General features: G+C 58.9%; 2 protein-coding genes across 5 annotated transcripts in view; both read left to right on the forward strand.

Annotated features, from left to right (window-relative positions):
- Positions 1–6,805, forward strand: part of MTMR14 (myotubularin related protein 14) — a 32,766-nt gene extending 25,961 nt beyond the window's left edge. The window contains exons 18-19 of one of the 2 annotated variants that reach the window (XM_054076749.1): positions 3,144–3,299; positions 6,441–6,805. In XM_054076749.1, the coding sequence (XP_053932724.1) occupies positions 3,144–3,299; positions 6,441–6,618 (334 nt within the window). In that variant the 3' untranslated portion in view covers positions 6,619–6,805. The remainder of the gene's footprint in view (positions 1–3,143; positions 3,300–6,440) is intronic. The other variant, XM_054076750.1, reaches the window with a different exon arrangement.
- A 77-nt stretch (positions 6,806–6,882) lies between these two features.
- Positions 6,883–14,122, forward strand: CPNE9 (copine family member 9). 3 transcript variants are annotated; one of them, XM_054076472.1, is made up of 21 exons: positions 6,883–7,276; positions 8,767–8,807; positions 8,887–8,933; positions 9,180–9,283; positions 9,492–9,531; positions 9,686–9,688; positions 10,166–10,242; positions 10,395–10,458; positions 10,573–10,676; positions 10,755–10,859; positions 11,214–11,255; positions 11,364–11,439; positions 11,510–11,563; positions 11,661–11,722; positions 11,980–12,026; positions 12,102–12,283; positions 12,391–12,518; positions 12,637–12,739; positions 12,817–12,874; positions 13,016–13,089; positions 13,207–14,122. In XM_054076472.1, exons 1-21 carry the CDS (start codon positions 7,200–7,202, stop codon positions 13,357–13,359), a joined length of 1,641 nt encoding a protein of 546 aa, XP_053932447.1. In that variant the 5' UTR covers positions 6,883–7,199; the 3' UTR covers positions 13,360–14,122. The 3 variants fall into 3 exon arrangements, with proteins under 3 accessions (XP_053932447.1, XP_053932449.1, XP_053932448.1); XM_054076474.1 differs by lacking the exon at positions 9,686–9,688 and having other exon boundaries at positions 12,987–13,089; XM_054076473.1 differs by lacking the exon at positions 9,686–9,688.
- The last annotated feature ends 8 nt before the right edge of the window (positions 14,123–14,130 follow it).

Consider the following 14,130-nt stretch of genomic DNA (forward strand, 5'->3'; position numbering starts at 1 on the left):
TCTCCCCTAACCATGTCAGCTTTGCCGTAGTCGTCAGTCTGCTTCCCAAGACCCTCCACACTGCCCTCACAGCTAACCACCCTCTGGCATGGCTGTAACGTGTTGCAAACTTGTTCTTACAAGCTTGGGGACTGATCCTGGTGTCCCACAGCCCCATCTTGCTTCGGGAACCTCACTGAAACCCTTCTGGGGCCTCTGCAGCAGGACTTTATGAGAAGCCTTCAGAGGTAGAAATAGCAGGAAGACACCTCTAGCACTGACTGGATTACAGTGGGATGCAGTCACTCTGGAGGTCTGGTCTTGATCTCAAGCCAAGCCCATCTTTTAAGAAGCTCTGATGCCCTCGCAGTGCAAACACAAGATTTCCCATGCCATGCCTTCCCTGCCTGTCTCACCCAGCCTCGGCCCCTGCTGTCTTTTGAGGCTGTTCAGGGTGCTTGTTGGTTGTGACACTTGCTCAGGAGCCTCCCTTGAGAAGGTGTTGGGATAGAGGGGATAGTCTGCCACAGTAGCTTAGCTCTGCTGGCTAAGCTTAGGTATCTGAGCCAGGAGAGGGATGACCTGGACTCATTGCAGAGTCAATCGGTTTCTTCAATTAATCAACAAGTGTTCTGCTGCCTGGAGGCAGGACACAGAATTGGCTGCCTTGAACTCCTAGGCTCCTGTGCTATTAGGTTAGATGTGACCTAATAGCACAGATGATGTGAGGAAGGGTTAGAGGGCTAGAAAGCCAGTGAGAGTCAGTCTAGTGGGAGGTATGTGATGCTTTTATCAGCCTGTCCAGGAAAGGATTCAAGAGGTGACTTGATCCACCTCCAAGAGGTACTGTAAGATCGGTCTAATCTTAGCTGACAACCATGGAAGGTGGCCAACAGCTGGAAGCTGAGGCTGCACACCTGAAGAGGAAGCAATTTTCTGTTCAGCTTCTTGAGCACAGATTGATCTGACCCGTGTGGCTGCTTATACTGGGCAGAGGGACGTTTTTACTGTCCTGGGGCCCTGGGTCATGTCTTGCTCCTTTGCTTGCCGTGTGGGCACAGTCTCCCAGGCAGGCTCCTGTTACTACTCTCCCTTTGAAAGAGCTGCAGAGTTCTGCTCAGTTCTCTTTACCTGAAGATCCTGCTGTGTCCCACGTCCTGTGCCATCTAGACTTGTCCTCTTCAAAACCTTTGTTTCTGCCTGGCCCCAAACCTATTGTTCAGCAACTCATTCCTGTTCTGGTGGAATCACATCCCAAGCGTGTTACTTATAGACCTCTTCACTGCCTTAGCACAAACTCTTATCACTGCGTATGACACTTCTGTTTGTCCTGTCCGGCTGTGCTGTACTCTGAGGGAGGTGACGTCCTCCTCTTCCCTCTGCACTTAAGCTTCTCTCTGGCTTCCTGCACTGTTCCCACTATGCTTCCAGTATGGCACCATGCTCTGGGACCAAACGCTCTGCCTGCTCTCCTCCTTCAAGCTGATTTCCTCAGCTTTATCTTCCAAAAGCAGGGAGAGGGGGTACGTGTCACTGAACAGCTGCTCCCTTTCCCTTAGCAATTCCTTGCATCCTAGGGAAGGTTGTCCCTGTCTGATCTAAGGTCTTCCTAAGAGTGTGTGCTGCGGTTCTTTCAGTGAAATGCCCTCGTTCTTGCTGCGGTGTTAGTGCTGCAGGAATAACACCTTTTTGCAAGAAGGGGTTCTCCCAGTACTCTGCACCTCACTCCTCAGTTCGTCGAGCAGCCAAAGAACAAGATCTGTGCAAGGCAGAGGAAACTCTGCTTTTCCTATTTTCTGCTGTGATGCCCTTCCAGAATCTGAACTTCCAGACAGTGGTGTTACTCCCAAGCTATAGGGGCAGGAGCATCAGCACTGTGATGGGAAGGTGATATGCAAGGAACTGTGTGACTTATCCTTCTCTGCTTGTGCAGCCAGCTCAGGACTGTTTCAGACTTCTCAAACTTGCCCCTATCGACCCGACTAGTTAAATGGCAGGCGTGGAAGTAATCAAATTGAGATTGCAAATGGGTTTCCTGCTGTGCATCTCCCCCCACCCTTGCTTTCCAGTCTCACTGAGGTCCATCTTGCTGTGGGAGATCCTGTCTTTCTAGCTGTTCTCCTGGTCTCTTGGGGAGCAGCTGCAGTGCGCCACTGCTATTCTTAGCTGTGAAGACAGCGTGCAAGTACCTGGCCCAGCAGAGCTGGAGCTGGTGCGCTGCTATCTGCCCAGCAGATTTCAGATAAATTATCCAGAAGATCTTGGTAGTGTCTAATTGAGTAGCTCTGCCACAGGCTGTGCTTCCAGCTATGTACACTCTGCTGTGCAATGGGGCACAGTAATTGCTTGCTCCGCGGAAGCCAAGAGCTCTGGGTTTGTCTCAACTAATTGTGCCACCTTCTCTGAGGATTTTGGAGGGACTCCTCGGATTCATTTATCAGATTTCATGCTTCTTCCTTTCCTGGTGGGAGGATACATATATCAAACAATTATCCTCCCTTGGCTCTTTTTCCTATCCTAAAGATGTTTTGCCACCTGGTTTGGGCACAGTCCATTCTTCTAACACAGGAGTGAAGACATCCTCAAATGCTGGGGAGGGTGGGTGCCCTGGGGACATCTTGAACAGTGAATGGCTCTGTTTGGACCTGCTGTTAACGCTTCAGCAGTGATCTGCTTTCTAACGGCTGCTGGACCAAGAATCTCCAAGTCTTCCTCAGCACTAACCAAGTCACAGCCTTGATTCTCTGTCAGGCTTTGCTGCTGCCCTGGGGATGTGCTAACAGCCACAACAAGAAACAGGAGGTGCCCCTTGTACAGCACAGCATCCACATCTGTGAGGGATTCAGGGCTGTTACATCTCACTAATGAGTTTCACAGTTCTGCATGGCCATCTGCTTCTTGCTGGATCTGTCCTGTCCGGCTCCCAGTGCGCTCCTGCTGCTTTGTCGGTCCCAGCCAGCTTGGCTCTCCCCTCACTTTCAAAGGAAAGGCTTGGCATGGGGCCCAGCCAGAGCCACATCTCACACCCTGGTCCTCGAGTGTCAGAACTGCTGGCACAGGTGCTGCTGGCAGGCAGCCCGGCGGGTCCCTGGCACCAGCGTTAGGGAAAGCATGTGGTTGAATGACCTGACTGATCGCGCCGTCTCCCTCTCTCTCTGCCCCAGATCGGCGGACCATTCTCTGCCTGGATCTTCCGTTTCCACAGACTTTGGCAGCTGGCAGATGGTGACAGGGTGTGGCAGTATTCGGGAGCAGGCAATCCTGAGCGCAGACGCCTCTCTCCCTTGCAGCTTCCCGGATGAGTCCCCTAGCACTTGCCTGTAAGTGTCTCAAACGCAGGATCTCTCCTTGGGTCTCTCGGCTGGCTGCGAGCACTGGAACTTCGTCACCCTTGTGCTTTTAAAGAAGCTTGGGATCCCAGAACAAGCTGTCCCATCTTTGCTGCCTTGGTGCTTTTCATCCACAAATTCAGTCACTGAGCACTCTTTGCTAATGCTGAACTCGGAAATACTCCAGCATTTTCTCTGCCTAGTGACAGTGGGGCACTTTGCTTTCTGTAGGAAGAAGAGGCTTGTCTCTCTTGCCTGAAGATGCTGAATTTGGGCATAATTGAGTGTGTTTGAGAATGCGTGCTTGTCAGGACAAGACTGGTAACCCAGATTTTCTTGCTTTTGGGTCTTGCTCATCTCAGTCTCCCCGCTGGGGTCAGATCCTTGCTGCAGTAAGAAAGGGACTTCCCTTTTGTAACCCCAATTTTGTCTGATCACACGCAGCATCATTTGCAAGGCAGCAGAGACCCTGTGTCCCCTGCCACGTAAAATGGCTGGGAGGCAGATGTTACTCCCCAAATAGAAAGCCACCTCTGTGAAAGCTTGAAAGGCAGGAGATGTGCTTTAATTGCTATTAGAGGAGAACCTTGGCTTGTGCCTGAAGGCTGAAAACTCTCCATCAGGGAGCTGAAATGGCAGATCAGGGGCTGCCGCTGGCTGGCTGTGCTGGAGTTGTGCTGCCAAATGCTTGCAGTCCCTTACCAAGTTCCAAGTATGTGATTTGAAGGCAGAAGCAAACAAACGTGAAAACCAACATCCCCTGTGAGACAGACTAGCTGCCCTGGATCGCCTTCTGTGGCTGTGTGCTACGCTGCTGAGCAGAGCAGAGCAGCTGCCACTGGGTGATGGTGAAGCTACAAGATGCCTGAATTGGCAGATAGAAGAATCACGAGAGATGTTGGACATGACTTAGCCAGGATTTGCTCCCCTTTCTTAAGGACACACTGAGCTGCTTCTGCAGTTGTCTAGAGACCAGAAGGGACTGAAGGATGGGTGGCTGCAGTGGCAGCTGCTTTTCTGTGCCCTGAACGTGGCTGCGCCTGATGGCTGCTGATAGCCGGCCAGTTGTTGCTGCTCTTCTTGGAGTTGGATCTAATGTCACAATAAGGAATTAAGTATAGAAGTGTGAATTCAAGTTGAGCTCTAAAGGACTGGATCTGCCTGTACTGAGACACAGGCTCATGCCGTTTGGAGTCCAGCTGTTTGGAACAGAGGTTCAAAGAGAGGGGAGCAGCAGTGGTGCTTCTCCCTTGTGTGTGCAACAGATGCTGTGAGTGCTTTGCCCTGTTCAGCTCTTCAGTGGAGCTGTGAGGTGCTCCAAAACCACTCGACTGCAGGTACAGGGACCGGGCACTGTTCAGAAGCATTGAAGAGTTCCCAAGAATGTTGTGTTGAGCTTGACCCAGAGCCTCTGCTTTCTCTGCATCAGCTCTGTTTCCTCAGGAGCTTGTTGTGGTTTTACCCCGTTTTTTTTTGCAACCCGGCACAGTATGGGTTTTTGGAAAATTAAATTCCATTTAAGTTCCCACTTTACATCTGCTAGCAGCAGCTCGATGAGAAGAGATGCTTTTCACAGCCTACTTGTGCTTGTGTGGGGCTTGTCAGGGCTTACTTAGAGCTAGGGCTTTGACAGCCTCCTCTCCTCCTGCACCCCAAGCTGCAGACAAGCAGGCAGGCTGTAGGAAGTGTAGTGGGGCAGAGCACTGTGGATTTGGCAGGGAAGCGTGACCTGCCTCTCTGCTTGAACTGCTCAGAGCAGTACGGTGCAGGGCTTGGCTTCGGGCAGCAGTCGGCTGCTTGACCCTGCGCTCTCACTCCATGAAAGAAAATTTGCCCTGTGAAGAACTGCGAGAAGCAGAAGATGTGGGACCTGACAGCTGCACGCCCTCGCTTACCTCTGCATGTGATGTTTAAGATAAACGTACTTGGGTGCAAGTCAGTCCTGCTTTCATGTAGCTTATTTTTAATGCTAGCAGGTTTGTGAGTTCCACGTCCTAATTAGGTTGCCAAAAAAGCATCTTTTTAATGTGTTTAGATATGTTGCCTTTTTTCCTTTGCCCTCTGGCTTCTCTTTATTATCAGAGACTGTAAACAGTGGCCTGGTTGGCTGCCTCGACATCACTTGCTGTTTATAGGCCTCCCACCATATCCTCTTGCTGCTGTTTCCGGACCGAAGCTGTTGGCTGTGGGTGGTTAACACTTCCATTCAAATGAGCTGTGCCAATTTATAGCCAGCCCAGGCGCTGGAGAGATTAAAGAGAATTTTTTATGGGGAAGGTTCATGCTGTGCCCTTGGAGTGACCTTTGAGGAAATTCTTATTCTCTCTGGGAACCACCGGCACGTTGCAGAGGCACCACAGTAAGGACCGTTCCAGGCCAAAGCGCTTGGAACAGCCACCTCTGAACCCTAGGCTTGCTTTCCCCTGCTCTCTCTCGGCTGAAATTCTGCCTTCCTTTCTCTTCCCTCCGCCCCTAACCAGGTGCATGGATGAGCTGGAGAGGAGAGCAGGTCCTGGGGGAAGCCGTGCCCTACTCTGCAGGCAGCCCTCCTGCTTGCCGAGAGAAGAAGTAAAACGCTGCTCAGCTCTCCTCTTTTCATGGCTGGAGCGCTCCTTTGGGCTTTGGTCACCTTGTCTGCCCCTTCTCATCCTCCTTTCCCCAAAGCTGTCTGTGCTGGCACAAACATGAAAGGCTGGGACCGGTGGAAGCAAGGGACAGTTGCAAATAGGTTGGAAGCGAATGTCCAGGCACGGCAGATGTGGACACGCTCCATCTGGGAACGCTGTGCGGGAAGGAAGCTGGCACAGGGGCTGTCGTCAGCCGGCACCTGCTTGGCAAAAGCAGCACTTTCTATCTGAACCATGGCCTCGTAAGCAACAGGGTGGTGGGAGAAGCTGGAGGGGTCAGTGAAGCAAAGCAGGAGACCCAGGGGAGAGAAGGAGCCCGGAGCTGTGAGAGGCTCCGTGGAGAGCGTTGGGTTGAGTTGGACAAGGAGGCAGTGCCACCAGCAGCTCTGGCTGGAACTTTTTGAGGCTGATGCTGCCTTAGCCCCACTGGTGCCAGGCTCCTGCCCCACATCTGGGATGGGAGAGGGCTGGCTGCAGTCGCTGACCTCCCCCTTCTCTCTCCTAGGCTGCTGTCAGCGAGCGACCGCGAGTCCCGGCTGGAAGAAGTGCGTTCTGCCTTTCTGGCCAGCTACAGCCGGACCATCGGCCTGAAGGCCGTGCCCCCCAGCCCCTCGGGGGCCATCGGCGGCCTCCTCGAGCAGTTCGTGCGAGGCGTGGGACTGCGAGGCAGCAGCACGCTCTGAGCGCGCCATTCCCGGACCGCTGGCTGGAGAACCGGGACCTGGCGGGACCCCCTGGCCGAGCTGGGACCCCCGCCCCGCTGCGGGCACCTGCAGCACCCAGTGCCTGCTCCTGCACCCCTGCCCGGGGCTGGGGGAGCGCGGGGGGCTCCGCCGAGGCTCTGCAGTAAAGACCCCGTGCTCTGCCCTCTCCTGCCTCCTCTCTGGGCTGAACCGGGGGGCGGCGGGGCTGAACCGGGGGGGCGGCGGGGGAACCGAGGGCGGTGAAGCTGAACCGGAGGGCGGCGGGAGACTCTCCCTATAAATAGCCCATCCCACGCTCCGGGAGCGGAGACACCGAAATAGCACCGAGCCGGGACCGGGAGGAGGCTCCCCCCACTTCGCCCCCCGGTGGGACGGGAGTCGCGGCTGAGCCTCCGCCGCACCGGGGAGCGCAGGGAGGGAGGAACGGGCGGTCCCCGGTGCCGAGCCCCCCCTCTGCCGGTGCCCGGGGCGGCGCTGCCGGCGGGGCCGGGGCTCCCGTGCCCGCCCCTCGGCGGCGCGGGGAGGTGGCGGCGCGGAGCGGCGGCGGCGCCCGGGCGGGGATGGCGTCTCCGGGACTGCTGAAACCGGCGGCCGGCAGCGTGCCCGGCACCAAGGTGGAGCTCACCGTGTCCTGCCGGTGAGCCGGGTGGGGAACCGCGCAGCGGGGGGGTGCGGAAGGCGCGGGGATGCGCCCGGGCTGCCCGTGTCCCGCGCGTCCCGCCGGTCAGTCCCGGGGAGGGGACACTGCGGGTCCCCCGCGCTGCCCCGTATCGCGGCGTCCCCGGGAGGCTGGCACCGGGCACGGCTCCGCGGGGGGACCCGCTGCCCTGACCCAGGGCTGGGGACGAGACAGTCCCGCTTGGGGTGATGCTGGTGGGGTGCAGGGCGACGCTAGGGGAGTCCGGGGTGATGCTGGTGAGGTCGGATGTGATGCTAGCGGGGTCTAGGGTGATGTCAGGGTCCGGGGTGCCGGTGCTGGCTGCAGACCGGCTGCACGGAGCTGCCCGGCTCCATCAGCCCCGTGGAAGCAGCAGAGATAGGAGCGGCTCAGCGTTGGCCCATGGCAGGACAGGGGCTGCGGGAGAGGTGCTGCTTGGTGCCTCCGGCTCCCGGTCTACGGGGCAAGCGGCGTCTGCAAATCTATGGCTGCCTAAATATTGCCTGGCAGAGGCACCGCTGCCCTCGTTGCCCGCGGCCGGGGGGGGTCCTGCCTGCAGGGCCCTCCTGGGCAGCAGCGTCCCCCATACCAGGGGGTCAGGGAAGACCTGTGGCCAGCCCCGGGAAGCTGCCTGGCCAGCTGGGCAACTCTGGCGTGGTCCGGAGCTCTGCAAACTCCAGCCTGGGCAGGGGGCTGCTGTGCCCCCCCCTGTAGGGCTGAGCCCCTGCCCTCCCTGCCAGCCCCTCTGGGCAGCGGGCAGAGTGGCTGTGGGGCCCTGGAGTCTCCGAGCAGGGGTCAGGGTTCGCTCCTGGAGATGGCCCAGAGCAGGGCAGGCTTTGCCTTTGCAGCCCCCGAAGAGCTCAGCCCTGTCCGGGGCTGCTGAGGGAGCCCTGGGGGTCCCTTCCTGCACCCCCAGCCCTGTGCGCTGGTGCCAGGGGAGCTGCCGGAGCCCTCCAGCCCCTGGCTCTGTGCAGCCACCCTGGGGGTGCAGGAAGGATCCCACCAGAAGCGTTTGCAGCCCTCAGCGCTTCCCAGTGTCACATCGTGTGAAGGACGAGGATCAATCGCTCCGCTGGCGGATGCTGATCCCAACCATCTCCCCAGCCCCTGTTTTAAGTGTCTCCTTTCTTCTCACTTGTGCACCCCGCCATTAGCTGCACTCCCGCTGACGGGTGTGGTGGGCACTCAGCTGACTCCAGCAGCACAGAGGAAGGTTTCATCCTCTAAATGGGTTCCCTGTCACGTTCAATCATTGTCAGCACTGGAGACGCTGCTCCTCGCTCACCCTGCTGTCCCACCGAACCTTGCAGTGGGAGCCAGCACATCCCCTTGGGTTCCCAGGGCTCTTGGCTCCGGGCGCCAGCACGGTCTTGCTGCATGATCCCTTGACCGGGGGGAGCCATGGGGACCCACTGCGGTGCTGGGTAGGTGGCACCCAGGGTGGATCACACCTGGCTTTGTCCCTACAGGAACCTGCTGGACATGGACACCTTCTCCAAATCTGACCCAGGTGGGTAATGGGACGAGGCAGGGGGCATGGCACGGACATGGCACAGCCTGGCAGCCCAGCTGATCTCCTCTCTCCGCAGTGGTGGTCCTCTTTGTGCAGGGCTCAGGCGGCAGCGAGTGGAAGGAGGTGAGCGCGGCCCCTCTTGTTGGGTCCCTGGGGAGTCTCCCAGCTCTATGCCAGGAGTGCTGCCGCCCCAGCACCCGTGCTCCTGGCTAATCCCTGGCTGAGTTAAACAGACCCATATGGCCACCCACATCTGTGCTAATGATCCGGCCTCTACGGCACTGCTAATCCCCCCGCGGGGATTAGTGCCAGGGCAGCTGCGATGGGAAGGGGCTCCAGGGGCGGCTGCCCTCACCCCTCTCTCCACAGTTCGGGCGTACGGAAGTGATTGACAACACCCTGAACCCCGACTTTGTCCGCAAGTTTGTCCTCGACTACTACTTCGAGGAGAAGCAAAATCTCCGCTTTGATGTGTGAGTAGGACAGCCCGGGAAGGGCTTGGCCGCGGCTCAGGGTGGAACAAGGCACTGAGTCAGTAATAAATAACAATAATTAATAAGGATAATAAATAACAATAATAAGTAAGGATACGGTGGCAAAAAAGCATGGGTGGGCAAACTGGGGCTGCCTGCTGGGGCACTCCATGGCCACAGGCTCAGGGCTCTGCTCTCCCATCACCAGCTATAACGTGGACTCCAAGAGCTGCTCCATTTTAAAGCAGGTGAGCACAGCCCGGTCAGGGCAGAAGTGTGGTGGCACCCTGGTGTGATGCCGTGGTGGGCGCCCCGAGGCTATGGCCTGCGTGGGTGCTGGTTTGGCACCGCGGGGGGCTCTAACCTGCTCTCCATCTCTCTGTGCCTCGTGGGGACTGGCAGAAGGTAGGTGCCCACCATGCACCAGGTCCTGCTCTGCCCTGAGAACTCAGCTCTTGGTGAGGGATGTGGTGGGGCAGGATGGGGCCAGGACATACCACAAGGGTGGCTTTTGGGGTGCAGGATGGGCATAGAGCAGCCCAGAGTGTGCAGATTGGGTTCAGGGAATTTGAGATGGTGCTGGAGGGATGGGAGCATGGCATATGGGGAGGTTCTGGGGGGGTACAGGATGGGTTCAAGGCTGTGGGCTGGCCCTGGGGGCACAGGATGAGGCCAGGACATATGGAGTGGTCACTTGAGGTGGTTCTGGGGGTTCAGGATGAGTCCTGGGTGGCCCTCAGGGAACAGGGTGATTTCAGCACTTGGGGTGGCCCCAAGGCAAAGTGGCAGCAGGTCGCATCGGGAGGGTGAGGAATGTGGGTAGGTGGTAGGGGACTGTGTCAAGAGCCCCCAGAGCCTCACAGCACTGTGCTCGGGGTGCAGGACTTCCTGGGTCAGGCGTTCGTGGCACTGGGAGAGGTAATCGGTTCGCAGCGAGGCCGCCTGGAGAAACCACTCACGTGAGTCCCCAGCCACCTGCCCCACGGCACCCCTCCTTGCGTGACCCCTCTGGGGCACACTGGCCACACTGCTGAGTGCCAGCCGTGGGACACAAGCCCCAATCCCACCTCCTGCCCTTGTCCCCAAGCTGACTGGGTGCCTGTGGTCCCAGGGGAGTCCCAGGAAAGCGGTGCGGGACCATCCTGCTGCTGGCCGAGGAGCTGAGCAACTGCCGGGTGAGTGCCTGTGCCCGGCAGCAGAGAGGTGGGCACTGCGTGTGTCCCCTGGCGTGGGCAGCTCCTGGGGCTGGGATTGAGAAGGTGGCTGGCAGTGATGGTCGCTGTCTCCAGGACATCGTCACAATGCAGCTCTGCGCCAACAAGCTCGACAAGAAGGATTTCTTTGGAAAATCCGACCCCTTCCTCGTCTTCTACCGCAGTAATGAGGATGGCACGTGAGCGCGGGGCCCTTGGGGTGGTCAGCATGCTGGTGTTGCCCTATGGCACGCCCCGACCCTGCCCTGTCCCCACAGCTTCACCATCTGCCATAAGACAGAAGTGGTGAAGAACACGCTCAACCCGGTGTGGCAGCCCTTCACCATCCCCGTGCGCGCGCTCTGCAACGGTGACTACGACCGGTATGAGGACAGGGACCGGGGTGCCGTGGTGAGGATGGGGAACGGGGGCAGCCATGGAGCCACAGTGTCTGCTTCCCGGGTTTGGCCCCGCAGCAGCCGGCAGCTCAGAATTCGGTTCTTAGTGGGTTTTTTATTTTCCTTTATTGCAACCCAAATTATATAAAGGCATCCTCCTCCTTTCCAGGGCCCCCAGCGTGACCCAAATTTCCCGCTTCCCTTCCTGTAGAGATGTGAGGTGGCTCTGTTGGCAGCTGGCGGGCAGGGTGTGCACCGGGGGGGCCGTGGGGCTGGGTGTCCCCAAACCAGGGACACCACGGGGCTGGTGGCTCACCCTCTGCCTGTCTTCACTTTCAGGACGGTAAAGATAGATGTGTACGACTGGGACCGGGATGGGAGGTGAGGCCATGCGTGCGGGTGGCTTGGGACTGTGGGGAGCCACCACCACGTCCTGGGGTGCCCCTCACTGGTGTGCCTGGCTGTGCTGACCGGGCACTCCTCCCGCAGCCACGACTTCATCGGTGAGTTTGCCACCAGCTATCGGGAACTCTCCCGAGCACAGAGCCAGTTCACGGTGTACGAGGTATGGTGGGAACTGAGGGGCTGAGAAGGGACAACCCCACTCCGGGGCTGACCCACCCCTGCACCCACAGGTGCTGAACCCCAGGAAGAAATGCAAGAAGAAGAAATACGTGAATTCCGGCACCGTGAGTGGGGCTGGGGTGCTCCTGGGGCTCCTGCCCCCCGTGCTGTGCCAGCCAGAGGGAGGAGGTCCAGGTCTGACTACCACCCTCGCACCCACAGGTGACGTTGCTCTCCTTCTCTGTTGAGTCCGAGTTCACCTTTGTTGACTACATCCGGGGCGGGTGAGTTGGGGGTCGGAGTGACCCCAGCTCCCTGAGTCCCGTGAGAGGCGAGGGTCTCGGGGAGCTGGGATGGCAGTGATGGTGAAGGTGCAGCCCGGGGGTAACGGGGGGGCATTGGGGCTGGAGAGGGGGTGCAGGATGGTGGCCCCAGGGCCCTGGGGTGCTGGCTGGGGAAGCAGGGGTCAGAGGAAGGGTGCTGGGGAAGGGAGGATACGCCAAGCTGTGGGGCCAGCAGCCTCCATCGCTCTCCCTGCAAGGACACAGCTGAATTTCACCGTTGCCATCGACTTCACGGCCTCCAATGGTGAGTGCAGCCGGTGCGGGTGGCGTCCCCATTGGCGCGGCCGTGGAGTGGGTGCTGACCGGAGCTGTGCTGCAGGGTTGCCGTCACAGCCCACCTCACTGCACTATGCGAGCCCCTACCAGCTGAGCGCCTATGCCCTAGCGTTGAAGGCAGTCGGGGAGGTCATCCAGGACTACGACAGTGACAAGCTCTTCCCCGCCTATGGCTTTGGTGCCAAAGTCCCACCTGATGGCAAGATCTCCCACCAGTTCCCCCTGGTGCGTCTGGGGTGGGGGTGCCCCCATGCACCTGCCTTGCCTGCATCCCACAGAGAGGGACTCTGGGAGCTGTGATCTCCCTCCAAGCCCCTATCCTCATCCCTTAGAACAACAACGTGGACAACCCCAGCTGTGCTGGCATTGAGGGCGTGCTGGAGTCCTACCTCCAGAGCCTGCGCACTGTCCAGCTCTATGGTCCCACCAACTTCGCTCCTGTCATCAACCAGGTGGCTGGGTGAGTGCTGGGATACACTATCCCCTTTGCCATCCTGAAATGCCACCAGTCCCACAGCAAGGCTGGCTGCTCCACACCCATGGAGCTGCTGGAGGGACCCCATCCCTTGTTCTCATAGAACGGCTGCCCAGGTGACCGACGGCTCACAGTACCACGTCCTCCTCATCATCACTGATGGTGTCATCTCTGACATGCTGCAGACCAAGGAAGCCATCGTCACCGTGAGTGCACCCTCATTACTGTGAGTTCACCCCACACTGGGTGCTGCCCTGGCTCACATCCTGCCTCTGCTCCACAGGCTTCCGCCTTGCCCATGTCTATCATCATTGTGGGAGTGGGTCCAGCTGAGTTTGAGGGTGAGCAGGGGCTTGGGGACACCTGGGAAGGGGGATGGAAACACTGTCCCTCCAGGATGCCAAAGGCATGGGAAGGGACAGTATTTCCATCCCTGGTGGTTGCCCCACTGAGGCTTGGCAACACGGGCTGTCACTCCCCAGCCATGGAGGAGCTGGATGGTGACGAGGTACGAGTGTCTTCCCGGGGACGCTATGCAGAGAGGGACATTGTACAGGTAACAATAGCATTAAGCCTGGTCCCACTATGGGCAAGAGATGCTCAGCCCCTCACTGACCCTTGCAGCCGCAGGGGCTGTTTCCAACCAGGCTGAAAAATTCTCTTTCCCTTGAAGTTCGTGCCATTTCGGGATTACGTGGACGATTCGGGAAACCAGGTGCTGAGCATGGCCCGCCTGGCCAAGGACGTGCTGGCTGAGATCCCTGAGCAGCTGCTCTCCTACATGAAGACCCATGACATCAAGCCTCGACGGGCGGACCCCCAGTAGCTTCTCCACATGTTGCGGGGCTGGCTGGTGAGGAGAGGACATCTCACCCTTCCTCTTGGAACTGGAAACTCCTCTTGAAACTCTCACCCTTCCTCCTTCCAACTGGAGCCCAGTTGTGGAGATGTGACCTCTGCAAGGGCAATAGCCAGCTGCTGTGGCCAGTAGATGTGGCTGGGACTCTCCTCTTCTGGCAGCCAGACATCGGGCCTGGATGTCCCCAGCTGCCCCGCTGCTCCTGCCCAGCTAGCAGTGATGCCCTGGCACAACGGGGCCAGCTCGGACTGAACCGTCCCTCTGCCATGGGTGCGGGCATGGCCGGTGCCTGCGCAGAGGCCATTGGGGGGTCATGGTGTGTCCGTCCCAGGAGGGCATCCTGGCTCCCTTCCCCAGGGGGCGGCTGACCCTGCGGCTGGGCGCACGCGGGGGACCCCGGCCTCGCCAGGTCCTTGGGGCAGGGGCTCTCAGCCCTCCTGCCTGTGTCCTGCTGCTCGGCTGACCCCGGCACCCCAGTTCCCCGGCTCTGGTGCCCCGGGCCTGCCCCACAGCCCATCCCAATGCAGGGCCTCGCCCCACAGCCATGGGGGACCTCCAGGCTGAGCCCCACAGCCATAGGATGCTGCAGGGCTGAGTCACACTGCCGCGGGGTGCCCCACGCTGACCCCCACGGCCATGGGGTGACACTGGGCTGAGCCCCACAGCCGGGGGGTGCCGGGCGGCTCCTCGGGAGGGCAGGCGGGGTCTGTACTGCGTTACCGATTGTAAATAAACCGC

Source organism: Cuculus canorus, chromosome 11 (assembly GCF_017976375.1).
Source record: "Cuculus canorus isolate bCucCan1 chromosome 11, bCucCan1.pri, whole genome shotgun sequence".
Lineage (NCBI taxonomy): Eukaryota > Metazoa > Chordata > Aves > Cuculiformes > Cuculidae > Cuculus > Cuculus canorus.

Coding starts and splice junctions, on each gene's coding strand:
- CPNE9 (XM_054076472.1), top strand. CDS start 7,200: ATGGCGTCTCCGGGACTGCTGAAACCGGCGGCCGGCAGCGTGCCCGGC. Junction 8,808..8,886: donor CTTCTCCAAATCTGACCCAG/GTGGGTAATGGG, acceptor CTCTCTCCGCAG/TGGTGGTCCTCTTTGTGCAG. Junction 8,934..9,179: donor GCGGCAGCGAGTGGAAGGAG/GTGAGCGCGGCC, acceptor CTCTCTCCACAG/TTCGGGCGTACGGAAGTGAT.